The sequence below is a fragment of the Pieris rapae genome, chromosome 12 (assembly GCF_905147795.1).
Source record: "Pieris rapae chromosome 12, ilPieRapa1.1, whole genome shotgun sequence".
In the NCBI taxonomy this organism is placed as follows: domain Eukaryota; kingdom Metazoa; phylum Arthropoda; class Insecta; order Lepidoptera; family Pieridae; genus Pieris; species Pieris rapae.
This window is the reverse complement of record NC_059520.1, coordinates 5,580,243-5,600,564: the sequence shown is the minus strand read 5'-3', so window position 1 is coordinate 5,600,564 and position 20,322 is coordinate 5,580,243. Positions and strand designations below refer to the sequence as shown.

At 31.1% G+C, this 20,322-nt stretch overlaps 1 protein-coding gene across 13 annotated transcripts in view; it reads left to right on the top strand.

Moving 5' to 3' along the window:
• Positions 1-20,322, top strand: part of LOC111004116 (ras GTPase-activating protein raskol) — a 117,112-nt gene that overhangs the window by 87,002 nt on the left and 9,788 nt on the right. For 12 of the 13 annotated variants that reach the window (XM_022275028.2, XM_022274977.2, XM_022274994.2 and 9 more), the window contains 3 exons: positions 16,776-17,004; positions 18,717-18,786; positions 19,786-19,913. In XM_022275028.2, coding sequence (XP_022130720.2) covers positions 16,776-17,004; positions 18,717-18,786; positions 19,786-19,913 — 427 coding nt within the window. Of the gene's footprint in view, positions 1-3,444; positions 3,618-12,017; positions 13,143-16,775; positions 17,005-18,716; positions 18,787-19,785; positions 19,914-20,322 lie in introns of those variants that run through there. The other variant, XM_022275019.2, reaches the window with a different exon arrangement.

Below are 20,322 nucleotides of genomic sequence, written 5' to 3'. Positions count from 1 at the left end.
ATTATGGATAGACAGTAGCTATACAGATTTTTTAATACAGTTGCTCAAAAAGTGGCATATTGCAGGGAGGTATAGCGTTCGGAAAGTGGGCTATTACACACTCGTGCTTTTTCTTTGCCATTCCCGCACTCGTGCGTTTTCTTTGCCAACTGTCAAAACAATGTGTACTAAAAAGAAAAAACCAACCACGAAGGTTTTATTAAAAAACATTCATAGAAGTTTTTATGATATATGATTTCTAAATATTATAATAATTGGATTCAATAAGTTCGGTTAGGTTTCTTTTCATTTCATATCAATGAAAAAAATATTAAAAAGAATTTTATAATATATGCAAATACGTATTTTTAAAAAGTTTACTAATAATTGGATTCAATAAGTTAGGTTAGGTTTATTATATTTCATATCAAAAGAAAGAAAATATTAAAAAGAAAAAACTAACCATGAAGTTTTTACTAAAAAAATCACAGAAGATTTTATGATTCATGCAAATATTTTAAAAAGAAGCTACTATTTGTTTAAATATCAGATTTAATGATTGGACTCAATGAGTTAGATTTGGTTTTCTTTCAATAAAAATAGTCTACTGAAGAATTGGCTGTATGGGCCAAGTTCCCTTTGCCTACCCAGAATGGCGCCATTTTCCAAAAATGTTCTTTCGAGTTGAGTTATTTGTTGCACAAAATGAGTAATTTTGTCGATATTTTATTTGAATGAATACCACCCGAACGCAGTATAATTGCATAAAATGCTTCGGAGAACAATTTACCGGAAACATATCTACGTGCAATGAATTTATTCCGTAGATAGAAGAGAAAAAAAGTAAATAGTTTAATTAAATTGTTTAATTTTTTCGCAACTGTATTAAAAATAGTCGTTCAGTACACGTGCGGTACCGTCATTGCAACTCGTCCCGACTGTCAACCCTCACCTTCGGCTGCGCCTCGGCTCGGGTAGACATTCGTCGGAACTCGTTGCAATGACAGGCTTTCCGCACTTGTAATGAAATATACTATTCCAACAGTTATGTTTCATGGAAATCAGATAAATATGTTGAATTTAAAAAAGTCGTAATGACTGCATGAAGTCATCCGCGTGAGCGTGACTTTACTGGCACAAATTATTCCATTTACAAAGATCATTTGTCTTAGTTGTTAATATGTCCTAGTTTATAATAAAAGTGATGAAGGTTTATATGATTCCAAAAATATAAATAGATTTACACGTTACAAGAAAATTTATTATACTTTCCTCGGATCTCCTAATTTTTCCTAGCACTATAGCTTAGCAAGTAGTTCCTTTTTTAGGTCACGTGTAGATTTAAGTTCTTAGTTATTTATAACTATTATTACGCTACAGAGGATAAGTTGTGACCTGTGTGTAATGACACACAGCTTTCAATCTTCTTAACGATTAACTCCTACCTCATTTCAATTACTCCATAAATTTACCAGTATTTGATAATACTTGCGTAAAATTTTTGTATAATTATTTATATTCAAAAAATATATAAGTATATGCATACAAATAATTCAGTTCGATAACAATAGCGACGGTGTAAGATATGTTAGTCGAGAGTGTCCATGGGCGGCGGTATCACTTAACATCAGGTGAGCCTCCTGCCTGTTTGCCCCCTGTTCTTTAAAAAAATAAAAGTCAACTGATGAGGTTACGTAGCATATGATACCTTGTCAAAATTAAGGTGTAAAAGGCGTTATACTGCGACAATTATCCTTTGCACATAATTATGTAAAATCAATTAGATAAAGTAATAGATACAGTTACAATAACTTTGAGCTCCATGTGCGAATTGGGAACTAAACGGAGTCACTAACATAAATATGTATAAAGATCAATTTGTGCATGTAGCTATATAATATGTAAGATGGAACTATACGTTCAAGCTATAGAAGAGATAGCGCTAAGGTTACTGCGTTCACTCTATTTACGTAAAGTCATCACGTTGAAGAAAGTTTGAATGACATACAAACATATAAACTTATTTAAAATTCCGTAAAGACTTGCGTCAATCTGATGTTTACATTAATTGCTTCTCTAGGCAAACATGATAGACGTGTTTCTATATAAAACCGCAGATAACAAAAAGGAGAAAATCAGATGATATGAAAGACAAAGGGTAATTGCTTCGTGTTGTTATTTAGTTTCAACGTGAGACATTTTTTTTACAACTTACTAACAATACAAACAAAATATACAAACTCATATTTTAATCGCGGACATTGCACTCAATCTATTTTTACGTATGTCACAAGTTGCCATTTGCCAATAATAAATTCTACGCCGGCACCAAAATTAAGTCATACATAAAATGCACCACTTTTGTTGTGTACAATTAAAACTGCGTACCGTTCGGTGGAAATGCGTACCTTCTGATAAACGTTCAGTTTTATCGCAAGTGAAAAGTATGCCACGGGAAGTGATAGTTACAAATGAACTGAAATTGCCGTGAACGAATATTGTTAGGAGCTAGGTCTAATTTACTATCTGTTAAAATACATTTAATATGTTGTGATGTTTTTCTCTTTATAAATGCTGCAATATTTTTAATTTCATGTTCAAGCAAAGCAAGTGTCAATGTTTTAAGGTAATCGCATTACATTAAAAAATTTTTTTTTTTACAATGTCTTTAAAAGTAATTTACAAGTAATCGTCGAATCTACCAAAGCGCCATCTATTTTATATTTAACAAAACTTACACTTTATGTTTCATACTACTCCCCGCTAGAGGGCAGTTTGTTATCTAAGACCAAAGTTTATTTCACTAAAAATAAAAAATAATAACCCATAGCGATGGAAGAATATAATTTATAAGACAACCACTTTTTTGACAAGACACACATTTAAGTCAATTATTATAAGACAACCACTTAGGAGTAAAGTAAATAGCAATTATAATGTTAAATGCGCTATGATATATAAAATTTTTTAAAATTGATTATTTATTATCATTTTTCACCTGATTCAAACGGAGTTAAATTTTATTGTTGATGATTGTGTCTTTAACATTATTTTCCCTACTAAATAAATGTAATTATGTACTCAAGTAAAATGAAGACTATCGTCTAAACCACATAAGTGGATTCAAGATCGACTTATCGATTACATATGGAATTTTACGTAATGAAATGTTTTAAATGTTAGAAGAAAAGTTTAAAAAAAAATTCCTTGCCCAGGATTTAACATAAAAATTTAAAATATTTTCTGAAATAATAACAGTATTGTTCTCAAAATATTATTTTATTTGTAGTTTTAGTTTATAAATCGATTGATTTTATTAATACTAACTTAATCGAATATTTTATCGAAGAGGAACGAAGATAGCCGACTTTTACCGACACTTTTAAATATGGCGGCGAAGTGCGCTTGGCAGTTGGCCCCTTGTTGCTTGTCAACAAAGTTATTCAAGCTAGCTATGTGGGCGCGCGCGTGAAATATTAAATATTACGTCTCTTATATATAACAATTTGTTTAATGTTATAAAATAAGTCTAGTGAAAGTGAATTTTGTGCGAATATAATATATAATTGTGTGTATAGTGCAATATTGGATTTACTTTAGAAGTCAAGCAAATAAAACAAAACTTGGGAATATTTTCGGTTTGCTTATAATATTATTATTATTATTTATTTACTAGCGCAAACAGTTGCACAGAATAAATACGCAATAAACATTAATTAAATTTCAATACGATTTTAGCCCTTTTAATTAAGGTTTTTATTTCATTCGCATTTGTGTTTGTATTGTATTTTTAAATGTTATATTATATATTTTTTTAAATTTATGAATCAATAAGATTAAGCAGATAGGCTTGCGTTAAAATTGCAATCCAAGATTTTTTCATTGCTGCATGTAACCTGTAGGCTAGCTTGCGTTTAAAAGAAACCAACCATATTACGTTGTATTAATAGTAAATATTATAAATGTATGTAATTGCGTCTTGTAAATAAAAGCAATACACCCACGCCGACTTTCTAAATATTGAATGTTCGTAAGAGTAAGTTCACATGAGTCATTGAATCGTCCCATGAGGTCTGGGTCACATTCCTGTACTAAACCGGACTCTAGCTGTGCGACGTACCTACCCTTCCTTTTTTACGTGACAACTCTCCGTTCAAGAATGATTCGAACTTCGATCATGTTCGCTCAAGTTTCTGGCTTGATAGAACTTGGAAAGGTTGGATTTAGTTCTGAATTCTAGCACATTTCTATCTATTTCCTAAATATTTCACGACGTAAAATGCAATTTAAGAGTAAGTAAGTAATTGTAAAGATATTAATATAATAGTTAAAAATAATAAGGAATTTAACTCTTTCCGCTACTATTTAAAAGTGTTTGACTTGATTTATTATATACCTACAGCCGCTAATTGATTTCGCTAAGGGGGCGGCTGAAATGTTAAATATCAGTAAAGCAGAAACGCATCGCCCCCATACAAACACACATGGACACCACGATTTGAAATTTGGTTTAGAGTACGTAACTGAACATTCTATTAGTTGTAACACTTACCATAACAACGGATGAATCATAAAGCTTGGCTAAATTAAATCTATACATTTTAAGGGTCTATAGGAACAAAAGGATAGGAACAGGATTCATTCATCACGTCATCTTAAGTAAAAATTTTATTGACCACTTCTTTACGTGATACACACGATAGATAAAGAGAAGATAGACGATAGATAGACACGATAGACACGATAGATAGGAAAAGAGCTCGAGTTATTTTCGTGGCTTTCATTACACATAACATATTTATCACACTAATGCAAATTTTAGTATAGGGTATTATCGGACCCTCCATTATATTGGTCGATAAAAATTATTCAAATTCACCATGCATTCGCCTGTCTTTCTGTCTGACTTCCGGGCCTTAAGTTTTTTGTTCCCGATCTGTTGCGTTACTGGCTGGCAGGTGTCTTTTATATAGCAGGTGTTTAGTTTCAAATTAATTAAGTTACTCTTACATAAAAGCTTGATTTTAAATCAAAAAAGTACCCATAAGCGAAAAGCACGCATGGTGAATGTCATGAAAAAGGATGAAAGTGGTCATCCATGGTCTTTGCCTACCACTGCGGCAAAAATGCGTGATAAATAGATAAATATTTTTTTTATTAGTTATATAAATTAACTAGTTAGCTAAATAGTAAACTCTGCCGACTGGGAAGAGACGAAATAAATAGTTATATTTTCGAGCGTTCGTATGCCCTACAAATAATACTTTGATAAGTTTATACAGGATATATATATAAAAGATAATTCGTAACAAATCCTTTGTTATTATAATTTAGCCTGGCAGTTTTCCTGTTTATTTAGATAAGTATGTTCTCAGAATATATGCACCATAATTTATTCGAAATTTCCTGCATTTACTATTAATCACTAAGACTGGTGACTCGAAATCGGTCACCCAAATTAAGTTGTAATTCAATATCATATATTTACAAAATATATTTAATTTTTCTTATTTAGTTAATAATTTCCGTCATACATTCTGACACAGAAGAAACAGAAAGATGAATGAATACTTTGTGGATTATTAATGGATTAGTCATAATTAATTTCTACTTTTACTGTTCCCTTTATGTTGTACATTTTATATATTCTACCTATTTATTTACTTTCAGTAGACAAGCCTTAAGGTTGGGAAATGTGCGTTCGTGCATTCAAATTGTAAACTATTGCCCATTGTCTCTGTTTTATGCCTCATTTGATGGGATTGCTTTGTAAATAATGATTTGGAAACTGAGACACGCGTTTAAGATACAATTTATGTAGGAAAAACATAATTTGAGCGAGAAAGTTTTTAAAATTTTTAAAATTTGTTTGCAAATGTATGGTTACTTAAAGGTTTAAATAAAATTAATCTTTTGCGATCATAACATCATCATAACAAATGAATAGAAAAGCAAACAGTATTTGTTTTAATTTGTAAAGTTCTTAATATTTTGTAAAATATCTTCAGGAAAAAATTTACTGTTAAATTTTAAGAGGTTAGAGTTGAGTAACTTAATAATTATTTGACCCCTGGTCATATTTGAGAGGAAACAGGGTTATCTAAATGTCAGCTAATAAAATATGCTCTTCCTATTAATGTTGTACGATATATTATCAGCCTGAGGTATGTTTAGTTCAATTTATCATCGCGTACGTATATAAACAAATGTTATAGAAATCGTAATAATATATTTTTTGTTATTCGACATCATTATTGTTTTTTTTTATACAAACAAATTTACAATCTTTGAATCAGATCAGAAACATAGTTAAAACTAAAAGAAACATACATTATTAAATGAATACTATGTAAATATGTTTGCTTTTTCTTTTTTAGAGTCTGGTTTATTATTATAACCTTTAACACTGAATATCTTTCTGTATATTATTATTGATTAGTAGTTAATATTTCAGTAAAATGTTTATAAGAATATCAAACATTGTTAGTTATGTAATTAACCAATATTAAACATAAACGATAAGGCGTGTCCAATGTTAGGCATAGTAGAATAATGAAGGAATTAATTTTTAGGCTAATATTCAGTATGTCATATATGTATGTATGTATGTATGACAGTATGACATACGAAAGCCATAATGCGCTTTTCTGTGTCTTAATTCATAAATAAAAGGAACAATCGCTCGCGTTAAGTATATAAACGGTTCGTAATCGAGCTATTAATCCGATAACAACAAATATCTGAAATAAACGAGTAAATAGCGCTATTCCAGTTTTAAATGACACGGGTGAGTCAAGGAACAAACATTCAAAAGACTTCTATAGTACTTTAATCCCTTAGTTAGCTTACGTAACAAAATATAAGAATTTATCAAAATCAGTGACGAAACAACATAAAACTTAACTAGAGGTGCATAATCATGCAACAATCATACTCTTTGTGATCGTGACCTTTTGTTAGTGAACGGTGGTTATCTAGGTCTTGTGTAATATTCGTCACGATCATGATAATGTAACACTAATATTAGTTGCTCATAAGTCCCCTTGTATGTTGTAATTAACCAAATGGGCATTTTCGTCAGTCTCAGTGTATAATTTACAAACTCTAAGAATACAAATACATCAGCAATGAATGGCATTCAGTAATAAGAATTTTATATATAAGAGCATACCAATTCTTAAAAGACCGACAATGCACTTGCGAGCCCTCTGGCGTTAAGTGTCCATGGGCGGCGGTATCACTTAACATCAGGTGAGCCTCCTGCCCGTTTGCCCCCTGTTATATAAAAAAATATAGGTACTAGTTTTAATAATTTCTAAAAAGTTTGTATTGACTAGTCTCTAACTTATTATTTGTCATTTACTACAGCCTCCGATTGCAATCTTCCGGTTGGCATTCCTACAACTAACACGTTCAACATAGTTTAAGTAAATATAGGAATTAAAATGGAACAATAATTTGTAAAACGTGCAATTTATTTATTTATTAACACTTCGTTGCATTACATACAAAAAAAATATTATACATAATTTAATGAAAAGCAACTGGCGGCCTTATCGCTTTCGAGCGATTTCTTCCAGGCACCCACTGTGAGTAAAGCAAAAAAAAACATGTATTAAATTAGGTTAAGGTAGGCAAGAATTGCAAAAATACATATTACAAATACAATAAGAAGGAAAAAAACATACTTAACAGAAACAAAAAAAAATAAACTAAACTATTATTGAAGTTTTATGTAAACATAGTCTTTAGCTACGCTATACTCTACGGTGCTTACTAAAACGTTCGTTCGTTATGGAACGAACTAGTAATGGTACTAGACTCGTTGGATTTCATTCTCAAAAAAGTAGTTGATTGTTATCTATAGTTTCCTTTTAAGTTGTTTTATATCAGAGGATCTTTTATGCGTGCAGGGCATATAACTACATAGCATCGCACGTGCAGTTACATAATTTTAGAACTTGTTCTCATTTTAAGTAACGAAGGGCTTTTACCGTGACCCTTTCTAACCTATATCGCGAAGACTGATGACATGCATCTCTTGTGAGGGTCGTTGCAATATTGTATTACGAAGAAGCCCCGTTATGCATTTGATAATCCTCGCTAATCTTACTTTCGCCTTGCAACTCAATATTCGAAGATAATATGTCTAATGAAAACATCCTTAAATAAAACTTTAAAGCCTCGACGTTTTACCGGATTTCTTAATAAATAATGTTTTTGTTACCATCTGCATTCTGTATCAACTAACCAAAATAACAAATTATCACTTACTCCATTTTACGAGTATAATTCTTAGACTATATGATTATAGAGAAAGGTTATTATTTGTATTATATGGTACCAAATAAAGAACTTGAACTTTCGAAGTCAATCGTGGTATTTTTAACGGGATAGCGATCGGTTTTTGCTTCGTTAGTATGTCCTACTTAAATCAAACCTTGTACTTAAGACCAGTTTCCCAAGATTATTACAGTTATTAAATAATGTTGTATCAAAATCAAATTGATTTTCTTTTTAGTTTGATACAACAAGAAAACCCACTTCGTGAACGTCTTGATTCATGATTATGACTAGCCACTGTGTTAATATCTGTTTTAAAGATAATTAATTTGACTTAACATGTATTTGAATTTGACGCAGATAGATATTTATACATTATATACTCGTATTTTTAACACGCATAATTTGCACATAGCTCCACCGCTTTCAGAGAGTCTTATAGATCTTTTTTTGAAATGAGATGTATCTATATATAATTAAGTATGTCTTTTAAACCAAGAATTTAAACACATGCAGTTTCTATACCCAAAAGGACGGATAATTGGTACGACTCGTAGAATTTTGTAAATGAAGCGCATTTGACTGACGTACACGACACGACACGACATACGCCCTATCACATTTATATCCATTATTATATATGATATATTATATTATACTCAAATATTATATGGATTTTAAAGTACAAATTTCTTGCCTTAGGTTCATGGTTCTGTAATGTACAATCTCTATTACATTCACAAAGTCCCACGTGGGATGTAAAACCTGATTATAGAGGTATAGGAATTCCGCTGTTAATACTTGTTTAGAGGAAGTCATTACAACCACTATTAATTTTTCTTATACATGCATATTATCATTATGGTATAACCGAAACTATAGAAATTAGACTTCAATTATCGCTGGTTAAAACATATAATGTATATAATATTTAAATTACAAATAAAGTTAATCACGTGCTCACCACTTTTAGTCTGACTCTTCGTAGCACAAGGCGTTCTTCTCAAAATAAGATAATGCCGCAAAAATAAATACGCAAACTTAAATTATAATTGTAGCTTTTCTTTATTAGTATTGTAATTATATTTAAGCGGCATTGCCTTACTCAACAGTTAGACAGTTAAGGAAATTTAAGGAACAATTTTGTAAATTCCGTCACGTACTTTGGCCTTAAATTACACAGAAGCCTTTTTAGGTATTTTGCTTAGTCTCGTGGTAGGTAATAATAACAATTCACAACAAGAAATAAATTTGCATGGTATAATTACAAAACATACAAATGGTTCGATGTTTCATTACTGAATAGATAGATTCTATTACCTTACCGCTCGTTGGTACACTGTTCTTGGTCTGAAATGGTTTCGTCAAATTCAATATAAGATTGCCTTTATATTTTACGTATAATTGTCCATTTTGATAACAGTCCAATAAATTCGTAGCATTGACCAAAATATTATAATTGTAATCGTGCATCCTTATACATAGTAATTGACTAATTTAAAGAGAACTGTTCCTTTTTTATACATTTTAATGAGCGTGGAATGTGGATAATTCTTTGTTGAATTGTTTGCAAGGATTGCGTGTGAAAAATATCGCTGCGGACACATTGTGGTAATTTATTTTTATCCATATCGTACACATTCGGACTGCGCGAAAGTTGTATGAGAATTTATAGATAAAAGGAAGTACAATATGTTTTGTATTTTTAAAGCATACTACTGATAGTAGCAGAATGCCAACGAGTTATACTTTAAAAAGAAAAATCAAATTAATTATAGGATTAAGTACGTCCTCTGAAAAAAAATTTTTTTGTTTTTTTTCTTAAACAGTTAATATGTTTGATTTTACGATGCGCATTTATATATGTACACCTGGACATGCTGTGACAAAATTAATTAAATAAATTCTCGCTTTTTACGGTACACACGATAGTTATTGCCGTTATTAAGAGAAACTCTAGTCATCACAGAATAAAATCGCATGCGTGTAATGCAGATTAAGAGCAATGTATAAACGAATACATTACACAAATGAGAAATAGTATATCTTATACACTTATAATAGTATAACTTAGCAAATTGCAGTAAGTCTCGGCAAAATTCATGTAACATTTGCTTGCCTTGAATCTTGATAGCGTATTAGTCATGCCAACTTCAACTCTACATGCCAGGATTTTACTGCATTTATTAGGAATTCAAAGGCATACAAAGAACAGGATACATATTTTAAGCCATCTATAAATATTTTGCAGATATTATTCTTCTTGAAGTTGTAAATTTCTTATGGTTTTATAATACTATGAAAAAAAGAAAACCTAGCCATCGTCATAGTCATCATCAAAAGTTAAGTACGCAAAACTGTTATATATCTAAAAACTTAATTTAAAACGAGGCCACGATTTAATGAACGGAAAGTTATTAAAGTAAACGGAAGATATTTTTCCAACAAGGGTCGAAAGAATCTTGAGATTTTTTCGGAATAAACATAAGGTAATAAAATGTATGAAAAGCTTTGAAAGCGGCATGGCAAAAGAAGACAGAACTATAAACAGGATAGTTTAGTCGTAGTTAACATAAAATGTATTGTACAAAATAAGTCTTGATCCTATTTCTTCTATTTTGTTTTATGTTTTCACATAGCAGACCGGTTAATAGCGTTCGTTCCGCAAGCTTTATTTGCTCGCCTGTACTCATAACACGATCTCATTCTACATCACGACATCCGGGGCTTGTTTTATACGTTTTGTTTGTCTTAAATATTCAATGGATCAGGTTTTTTTTATAAGAATTTAATCGGCGGCTCGTTGTTTGAAATAAACGCCGATAGGGTAACTTTTTATAAACTGTATAGTACATCACTTTTACAACATTTTTTAAACTAGAAATGTGGTGATAGAAGTACAGGAGTTAAGATCAAAATAAATGTATTTAATTTCTAATTATATTATTTCATCTAACTATAATATTCTAAAGTACTCTATAAAAAAACATGACCTACGATACCTGTTTGTTACCAATTTTATGATTGCGCCATTGTGCGCATATACTCACCAGAACATTCCGCATTTCATTTTATTACCTTGATTTTGAATTAACGTAAACATGTGAATACAGAAGTTCGCAATTTAATTAACAAATACCATGTTCTTAGACTAATTGCCTCCGCAATATACTCGTAACTGTTCCTAAATATATTTGCACGACACTTGCTCCCAGCTGTACGGCACATGTGTTGAAACATTTAAACCTACTTCATTATAACCATCTCAAACGCTTTCGTTTGATTGTTTACAAACAGCTATATTTCTCTTCTATCGAGAACCATCGAAAGAGAACCATCATGCGGCGTGGCGTTTATTTATCATATTTGTACATTTATGCATAAAAATTATATATATTAGTAATAGCTGATTTGACCTGGGTATATCTCTTTTTTATAATGAGAAACATCATCTATCTTATAACCAGCACCCTTTCTGAAGCCGATTATTATGAGAGTGGTGGTAAAGTACAATGACTTGGCCTCCTTTACCCGTTGGGTACTTGATTGGTTACCGCTGCATAATCTTATCGCTCCGTGATAATGTGAAATTATTCATAGTTGTTGTTTAACATCGATCGATAGAACTTGTGAATAAAACTTTGAACTTGTGAAGAAAATGTTTCATATGAGTAGTGTAAACTGATTTAATATGGCTTATTAATTTAAATATGAAATCATAACTAAATATTCCTATGTTTTGTTCTCTTCATTAGAGTGGAAGTGATGCAATAATAGTTACAATGTTAAAAATTTATTAAAGTGAAATGTCTGTGAGGATGCAGTGGAACGTATAACGTTAATGCCTTTTAAGTTGAACACAAGCTGCCATTAACTGGCATGTTTCTGCTATCGAGGAATGACCAGTATGAGTTCAACGCCAAAGTCGTCCCCCGCCTGTAGTGAGCAGGGTAATCGTAAATCAATTTTCTATGTGCCATTGTTTGAGAGTTTTGAAAATTACCTGCCACTAAGCCCAGAAGAAAAAGAATCACTTTTAACCGGGCAAAGATTGGACGTACCCGTAAAACCAAAACGTAAATATGCATCAGACCGTGCAAAACTACAGATTACAAACCATGATTCATCCTTGACCGAAAGCGAAAGCGATGTTAGTTTGTTTAGCCCACGGCGATATCGACCTTTATCGTCAACTAGTTCAAATGAAGCGCTACCGAGAGTAGGTCACCGCGATCTCACGAGCCCTAGACTAGTATCTGAAAGTAAAATAAATAATTCGAAACCGCGACTCCGAAGTTCCACTTCATGTGAGGCACGGTACGATAGAGTTTACCACCCAACATCCTCCAATAGGCTTAACAACTCTATCGTAAATTTTCCATCCAAGTTACAGCCGCCAACAAATCTAAGAAATTCTAATTTATCGTTAATAGCCGATTCTCCTAGGTTACAAGCCTCAAGTATTGAAAAATCGAAAACATTACCTCAAAATTTGAACACACCATCACCAATACGAGGAAGCAGCAGTTCTGCATCAATATTTAAGAACCCTAAAATAACTGTAACACCTGAGAGCCCTAACAAAAGTATTGGAAAGATTTCTGGATTGAATTTTATTCGAAGATCCAGAAGCACTAAGCTAACTAGAAGTAATTCGCTATTAAGGAGTTTAACTGCTAAAAATGTTGAGGAAGGCTTGGATACCACTACTGTTATTACTGACTTACGTGATAATTATGAAGACTTTATAGATGCTCATGGTGGTGAAAAAGAAGTAATTGGTGCTCTAATAAAGAAGCATCAAGAGCAAGTTGCCAATAGTCCTTTGAGTATTAGAAGAGCCTATCTAGATGTAGATGATGAAGTTGCTGTACATTCAGGTAAGATTAAGAATATAATTTTAATATGATGTCGGGAAAAGCAATAAGCTCATATTAAACATGCCATCTTAATACATAACATTAATTATACTGTAACACTTTGTAAATTTTGTATAATATTTAGAAATTATAGAGAATTTAAAAGTAAAACAGTATGTAAATCAATTGTAATACAGTGATATAATTAATTTGTATTCAGCAGGCTTTTCGGAACGAAACCCCTTTCCAAGTTACCGTTCACTCAAGAGTATTATGTACTAAATTTACATTATTGAAAGTTAACCTTTGAGAAAGTGGTCTGAATATCCCTCAATAATAACCCTTATGGGTACTGTGAAAGAAGATAGGTTATCTACTTTAACAGTAGGTATCTATTCTACTACTACTATTCACTAAGTTAAGTAATTAATTAAATTTAGTATTTTAATGGATTAGCCCTTTAACATTTTATTATAAGTTGAGCTCAATTAGTACTTCCTCGTGGGCGTTTATTAATTTTGTTATCAAAACGAGGTTTCAAGTTTAAGTAAGGTATGTTATTAGTGCAGATTTTTAAGCACTATAAATGCCGCCATTAGACGTCTATTGGTCGAAAATATTTATGAATTATTTATTATTTACGAATGTATTTATTTCTTGGAAGTCTACAATTAAATAAGACCTAAATCGTTTACGTCGAAGACTGTCTGATTCCTCGTAGTCCAGACTTGCAGTAATTATGCAGTGACTCACTTGCCAAACTAACGTGGAAGCGTATTGGTCACTCACCTCGAGGGTGAAACTTAAGGTACTCATAATTGAGATCGTAACACTTGAATAAGTTTCCTAACCGCTTTGTGTTTATGAAATGTTGTTTGTACCTAATCGAAATGTTTGAAATGGTGTATAAATGTAAAAAAATAAATAAGGCAATTTGCTACAGCTGGATTTAACCGCTTCTGTGTTATGTGATTCATAGTTTATTTAGAGTATCCTTGGGCCGCGGTATCACTTAACATCAGGTGAGCCTCCTGCCCGTTTGCCCCTTGTTCTATAAAAAAAATCAAGACACTTAGCAAGCCTCATTTTGTCATAATTTTAAAAACGTATGTAAGCTTAATATATATATATATATATATATGTATACTTATATTAATATACAATTACAAACTAAAAATATATATGTATACTTATATAGACTCGATGTGATTTTTTTGTTATGGTATAAATTCGCGGAATCCCCAGAAACCCCCAACTGAGTAACAGTTACGTGAAAAGTGAAAAAACTTATATATATATAGAAAACTTATACGTTTAAATATAGAAATTGAAAAGGTTGGCCTTGATTTCAAATGAATATTTTTGTGAAGAAACACCAAAGGCTGATCATATACTGGCCTATAAAAAAATGTGCCAATGCCTCATTGGAGCCACAAGGGAATCCCCTCAACATATTTATTAGAGTAAAAACTCGCAGTTTTTCTACAAAATAATATGAAAATTGCAAAATAACGGCTAGTCTACTAAAAACTTTGTGGAGTTTTGTTGATGGCTATGGAACTTCCATGATAAAAATAGGCGTTTAAAGTAGATAACTTTATGATATAATATTTATGCACTACATGGATAATACAATTCCTACACTTAGATTTTATAATAAATTTAATACGAAGGTCAAAATTAATATTTCTTGTTCTTTAAATTCCAACGTTTCCTCGACTTAAGCTCTATCAAGCATCTTTCCGCCCACTTTCTTTTTATATTCACTCATCTGAACGCATTTCTTTAGAAAAAATATAATGACTTGCCAAGAACCAAAGCTTACCGTAGTTCCTTTGAAATGGTATGCTTCAAAATTTTAAAATCCCATTAATTAAAGACCGCCAACTACTTTACAATTAATATATAATTATGTTAGAATATAAAATGTTATAAATAAAAGATTTTATAGATATAATTAATTATTTATTTTGTAGAGAACAGTTTTTGTATTTAATTTATTTGCTCCACTTATTTTATTAGTCATAAGTTTTTTAATTTACTGCAATGTTAACTAAACTTTTTGTGTGCATTAATGTCGCTTACTAGAATGATGTTTCCTTATATATGTAGGGTAACTTACTGTTTGTAGATTAATGAAGATGGTATATATAAGTGGATTGTGACTATAAGACATCGATGCAATAACGGTAATGGCTTGTAAACATGTGCTTGTTCACATCGTGGTCGTTGACTTGTTATTAGAATTATGTTGAAACCATTTTTGTAATCTTATGGGTTTATAAATATCAATAGCCTGGCCTAGTTTAAAGTAATGTATACTTTTAAATGTTCCTCGTGGTTGTATAGATTCTTGATTAAATGTGAGATAATGTGTGATATTTTGTATATTGTGTGCAAGCGGACCTTACCGTTTCTAATACATTTATTCTTTTTTATAAAACAATTGAAATAACAAGCGTGTTGTAGCGGTCACGGGCGTCGTGCGCGCTACATCCTGCGGAAACCATGCGCTTGTATCGCTGCGTCGGCAATGTTTTGATTGCATAGCTTTCGTAATACGATACTATTAGTGTATTGTACATACGATAAGAACAGAAACATTTATTACAATTATCTTATGCAAACCTCAGTTGGGCGTGCTTTGAAACGATAAGAACAAAGTTAAATAATTATGTTGCCGCATTTGTATATTATTATCACAAAAGTTATTAATATTATAAGAGCAAAATATTTTGTTGTGTTAGATAAAAGTTCAACGATGAGGGAGATTAGAGTGTAAAATAACCAATGCATCAAGTATATATATTGTGTATATACAGGAAATATTTTGGGATTAAGTTTATGACGCGATTCATTATCTCATTTGATATTATCAATTAAATGACTCATATCAGTTAAGATTGTAGTAAAGAAACGACGTAGTAAGCAGATGGTGAAATGTACTGCTGTTTATTATAAAAAAAATATTTGAAATTATTTTTGCAGTAATTGAATTTCGTGTGTACCAACCTTAATATATAAATTCATTGCATTATTGCTGTTTTCAATGCCACTTGAATCGAGCGTCTTTGTAAATCTGTTTCAATTGTGTTAAATATGCGGTTCTTCCTTCATTCGCTCTCCTGTTTAGGTAAGAAACGTCTTATGTAAATATTGAACGAAGCTTATTTATTTAGGTGCTGTTTACGTGGATGTATTTTAATTACGATGGATTCGTTTGTGAAATTCTCTACATTTGTATGTAATTCAATTATTTCAGTGTTACTCTGGTAGAAGAAACTTTCATTTCTTTCTTACCACGGTGATACATTTGACATTCTGGTGAATTGTGAATGTCTACATAACATTATTTGCAGTTTCTATCTGCCTTGTATACTTATTGTTATTGAATATTAATGGTATAAGTAGCCGGTAAATTTCAAAGTCAAAGTCATCTATCTATGTATATTAAAACTTTAAGGCATTTTTTAAAAATTGGCAGTAGTTAATCTTTTATTAATGTCAACATTTAAAAAACAATGGTTTTTACGTAAAAAAAATTATACGTTATAAAGTAAATAAAAGAGTTATTAAAGGAATTTTAAAACACATGATATTACATAGTTATATATAAGTATCCCTTAAATTAATATTTTACTTCTTTGTTCACAGATACATCGTATGAAAAAGCATGTCGACGTGGGTCAGCTCCAAGTACTCCGATCCCCGGTGGTCAAACGCAGCACAGTCCATCGCGGCTAGCTTCGTTCTTTTTCTCAAAGCGATCTTTTCGAAGTAACCCCCTCAAGCGAACCAAATCAGCAATTAAGTTAGAGCCGCCAAAGGACCGGGTGTCGGCAGTGCCGACTCACCCAGCCACGCATGCATTACGGACATCAAGGTAAACTAATAGTTACATACATTAAAATACGATAATGTATTAAGATTAAATAAACAGGAATTAATAATCAAAAAATATCATGGTAAAGCGTTTTGTCGAAATGAGTAATAATTTAAATTATGAATGTTCACTACGCCACGCACAGCTCCACTCTTGAACACTTCTCCTGTCAAATGTAATTTTAGACCTGTATTGATGGTGTTAAATAAACATTTTTAAAACTCTCTTTCCTCTTCAAAATATAATCAGACCCAACTAGGTACTGATTTAATTAATTAGGTTTGAAAAACCTGATAAGTGAAAAATAAATTGTGTAATAACTGTTATTTATATTATCTAAAAATTATTTTGCTGTTCACTTAAAGATAAAAACAATTTATTTATATGTAACTGATTACGTAATTGTTTGTGTAAATTATAATTGCGACTGGATTGATTAAGGCTTATAATACACACTGTTTAGTGAACACGACATAAACTGATTTTATTCAAATTACAAAAGATGTATGCGAATAAATTTATATAACATTATTTCCCCTATGGATTAGTAGTATTAGTTGAGTTAATGTAAAATCGTGTTAGTTCGTCCAGGAAGTTTCTCTCAGGTCCAACTGATTACTTCTCTGAGAATGTCTCTTGTTTTGATTTCTTATATTCTTTAACTATGATGTATCTAGTACAGGTATTGAAATATTTGGCGATTGAATAATTTAATATATAATATATTATGACGAATGAATGTATTCCAATCTCCAATAATTATAAATTTATTTTAAACCTAGTTTTAAAACAAAAGATCTTAAGACTAAAACACACACAACCTTAGTTTCAGACTGATTTATTATTATTTAAGTTGTAACGTTTGCGCCTAAAAAATACAAAAACTTCGGTTAGTGAAAGTTTACTTTTAAAATTAGTCAAACATTCATGGAATTAATGTAGTATTTGCATGAACAATACAGTAGTAATTAGAGTGTGTCGTGACCGCACCATATTATTAGGTGTCGTAACTTCATTAAGGTGTGTTGCCGCGCCTCGTTAGGCTATTCATTAGAGCTTTTATTACCTACTACTACACTAAACATATTGTCATGTCCAGTACTTCGTAGTGATAGCGTATTACGTGCCATACGTTGAGTTTTAGAAACAAGACTAAGTGCGCTTTCTATTTGTCATTCGTTATTGCATTTTGACAGATGGGAGGACGAGTTCGCGTGTCTGTATATTGCTCATATATGTATATATTATATAGTTATTTTTTTGTTACAACAAAACCATCTTGTACTACTTCATAATTTTCTGTGGTATTTTATTTACGTTGTTGTAAATTGAGAGGTTTTCGAGTATTTAATTTAAACCAGTGTTAGGTTAGTTTTTAAATGGGGATAGCATTTAAAGAATGCATGGTTAATAAAGTCTCTTAAAATAAATATCCTAAGTAATAAATCAAACTCAATATGTTATCTACTAAAATAACTGAGCGAAGTTTTTTCACGACACTTTATATATATATTATGGAAAGTTTCTGTAATATCTGGCGACGAAAGTAGCAATGTTGTAATGTGACTCATTAAACTTTACGGGTGGTGTAGGAGGATTTTGAAACAAATTTCATAACTAAACTGCACGAGAAAGCCAGGACATGCAATTAATTTTATGTTTAACTAGATTAGGAATAATTCAAAATTAAAATAAATATTTTGCTGTTTCAGATCGCATGAGAGTTTGTTGTCAGCACATTCTCCCGCAGTTTCTACGATGGATTTGGGACCCCCAAATCAGGTAAATTTTATGAATTTTTTTCATGTTTTTGAATTATATATTTTTTTTCACTATGCTGTGTTATATAGTTACTATATTAAGTTTGACTTTCAAATAAACAAAAAAATTGTATATAAAACTTAGCCTTATAAATGTTTATCTTGTTATTATTACCTGACTCCGCTTTTTCATCTTCTTACTGAGATCGGATTGATTAACTTTACAGGTTTGAATTTTTTGTTCATTTAGTTTAGTAACTACTTAATTATTACGATATACTAACTATCACAATACAGCTAGAGGTTGTACCTGTAGCCAGTTTCTAGATAACAAAAAATAATTACATAATGTAATGTATTGTAATAGATAAAAAATAAATGGTGTAATAGAAAAAATGCAAATTGGAAGCTAATCTAACATACAGTCTCCTGTGAGTCACCGAATTAAATTATTTGTTTAGCTTTTTTCACCCCGAATTGCATGTCTACAACATTGTATGTAAATTCGATTTCTTAATATGAATTAAGAATTAATATGAATCACATCTACTTAACTATAGTAAAGAATATTTGAGTGCGAATTTTTATAATTAGTTGTGTGTTTAATACTAAATACCATCATAAGTATCAGAAATATATTTTTTAATTTATACTGTACTCCTCTGCCATTGTGTCCAGGGACTTTTTCTGTCTCTCTAAATTTTTATATAAAAAACAAGATACATAATATTAGTTACAATAGACTAGTTCACGAATTGTCTGTTACGCGCCTCGCGAAAGTAAGAGTTATATATAACTAACGAGCCTTTTACTGACTCTAGTATAGATAACTATTAAAACGGACTATAAATTCTTAGTTTATACTCGTTTAACCTGAATTAATATAAAAATAAAATAAACGTTTGATACTGAATTGACCACGTAGGCAATGGAGACTTATGTCTGCTTCAGTTTCGCTATTATAGTTAATATGCATATTTGTAATTTCCTTTCATTGTTGGCTATAATTTAAATATTACAGGTTGAAATTCGGGCACTACATTCATCGGTACTGGGCCGACCACATTGTTTCGCGTTGAGTGCGGAGAATCGCGCGCCACGGTACTTCGCTTGTGCCTCACGAAAGGAAAGAGACAGATGGATATATAGGTATTTTTCTTTTAAGATGTTCAGAGAAAGGTAGATCACTTACACAACATAAAACGAAGTAAATTCTCAGTTTGAAGTTAATACATACCTATTCGTTATACCCAACATGAAAACATCCAATAATATAAAAGAAAATATGGTGCTTTTGAATTTGTCTTTATATTTACGTAGAACAAAGTTTACGATTATTTAATCTATACTCTATACTAATATTATAAAGAGGAAAGGTTTGATTTTTTGTTTGTTTGTATGAATTGAATAGGCTCATAAACTACTGGACCGATTTTAAAAATTCTTTCACCATTCGAAAGCTACATTATCCACGAGTAATATAGGCTATATTTAATTTTGAACAAAAATAGGGTTCCGTAAGATAATAGGGTTTTTCGGACACAAGGTGTAAAAAATC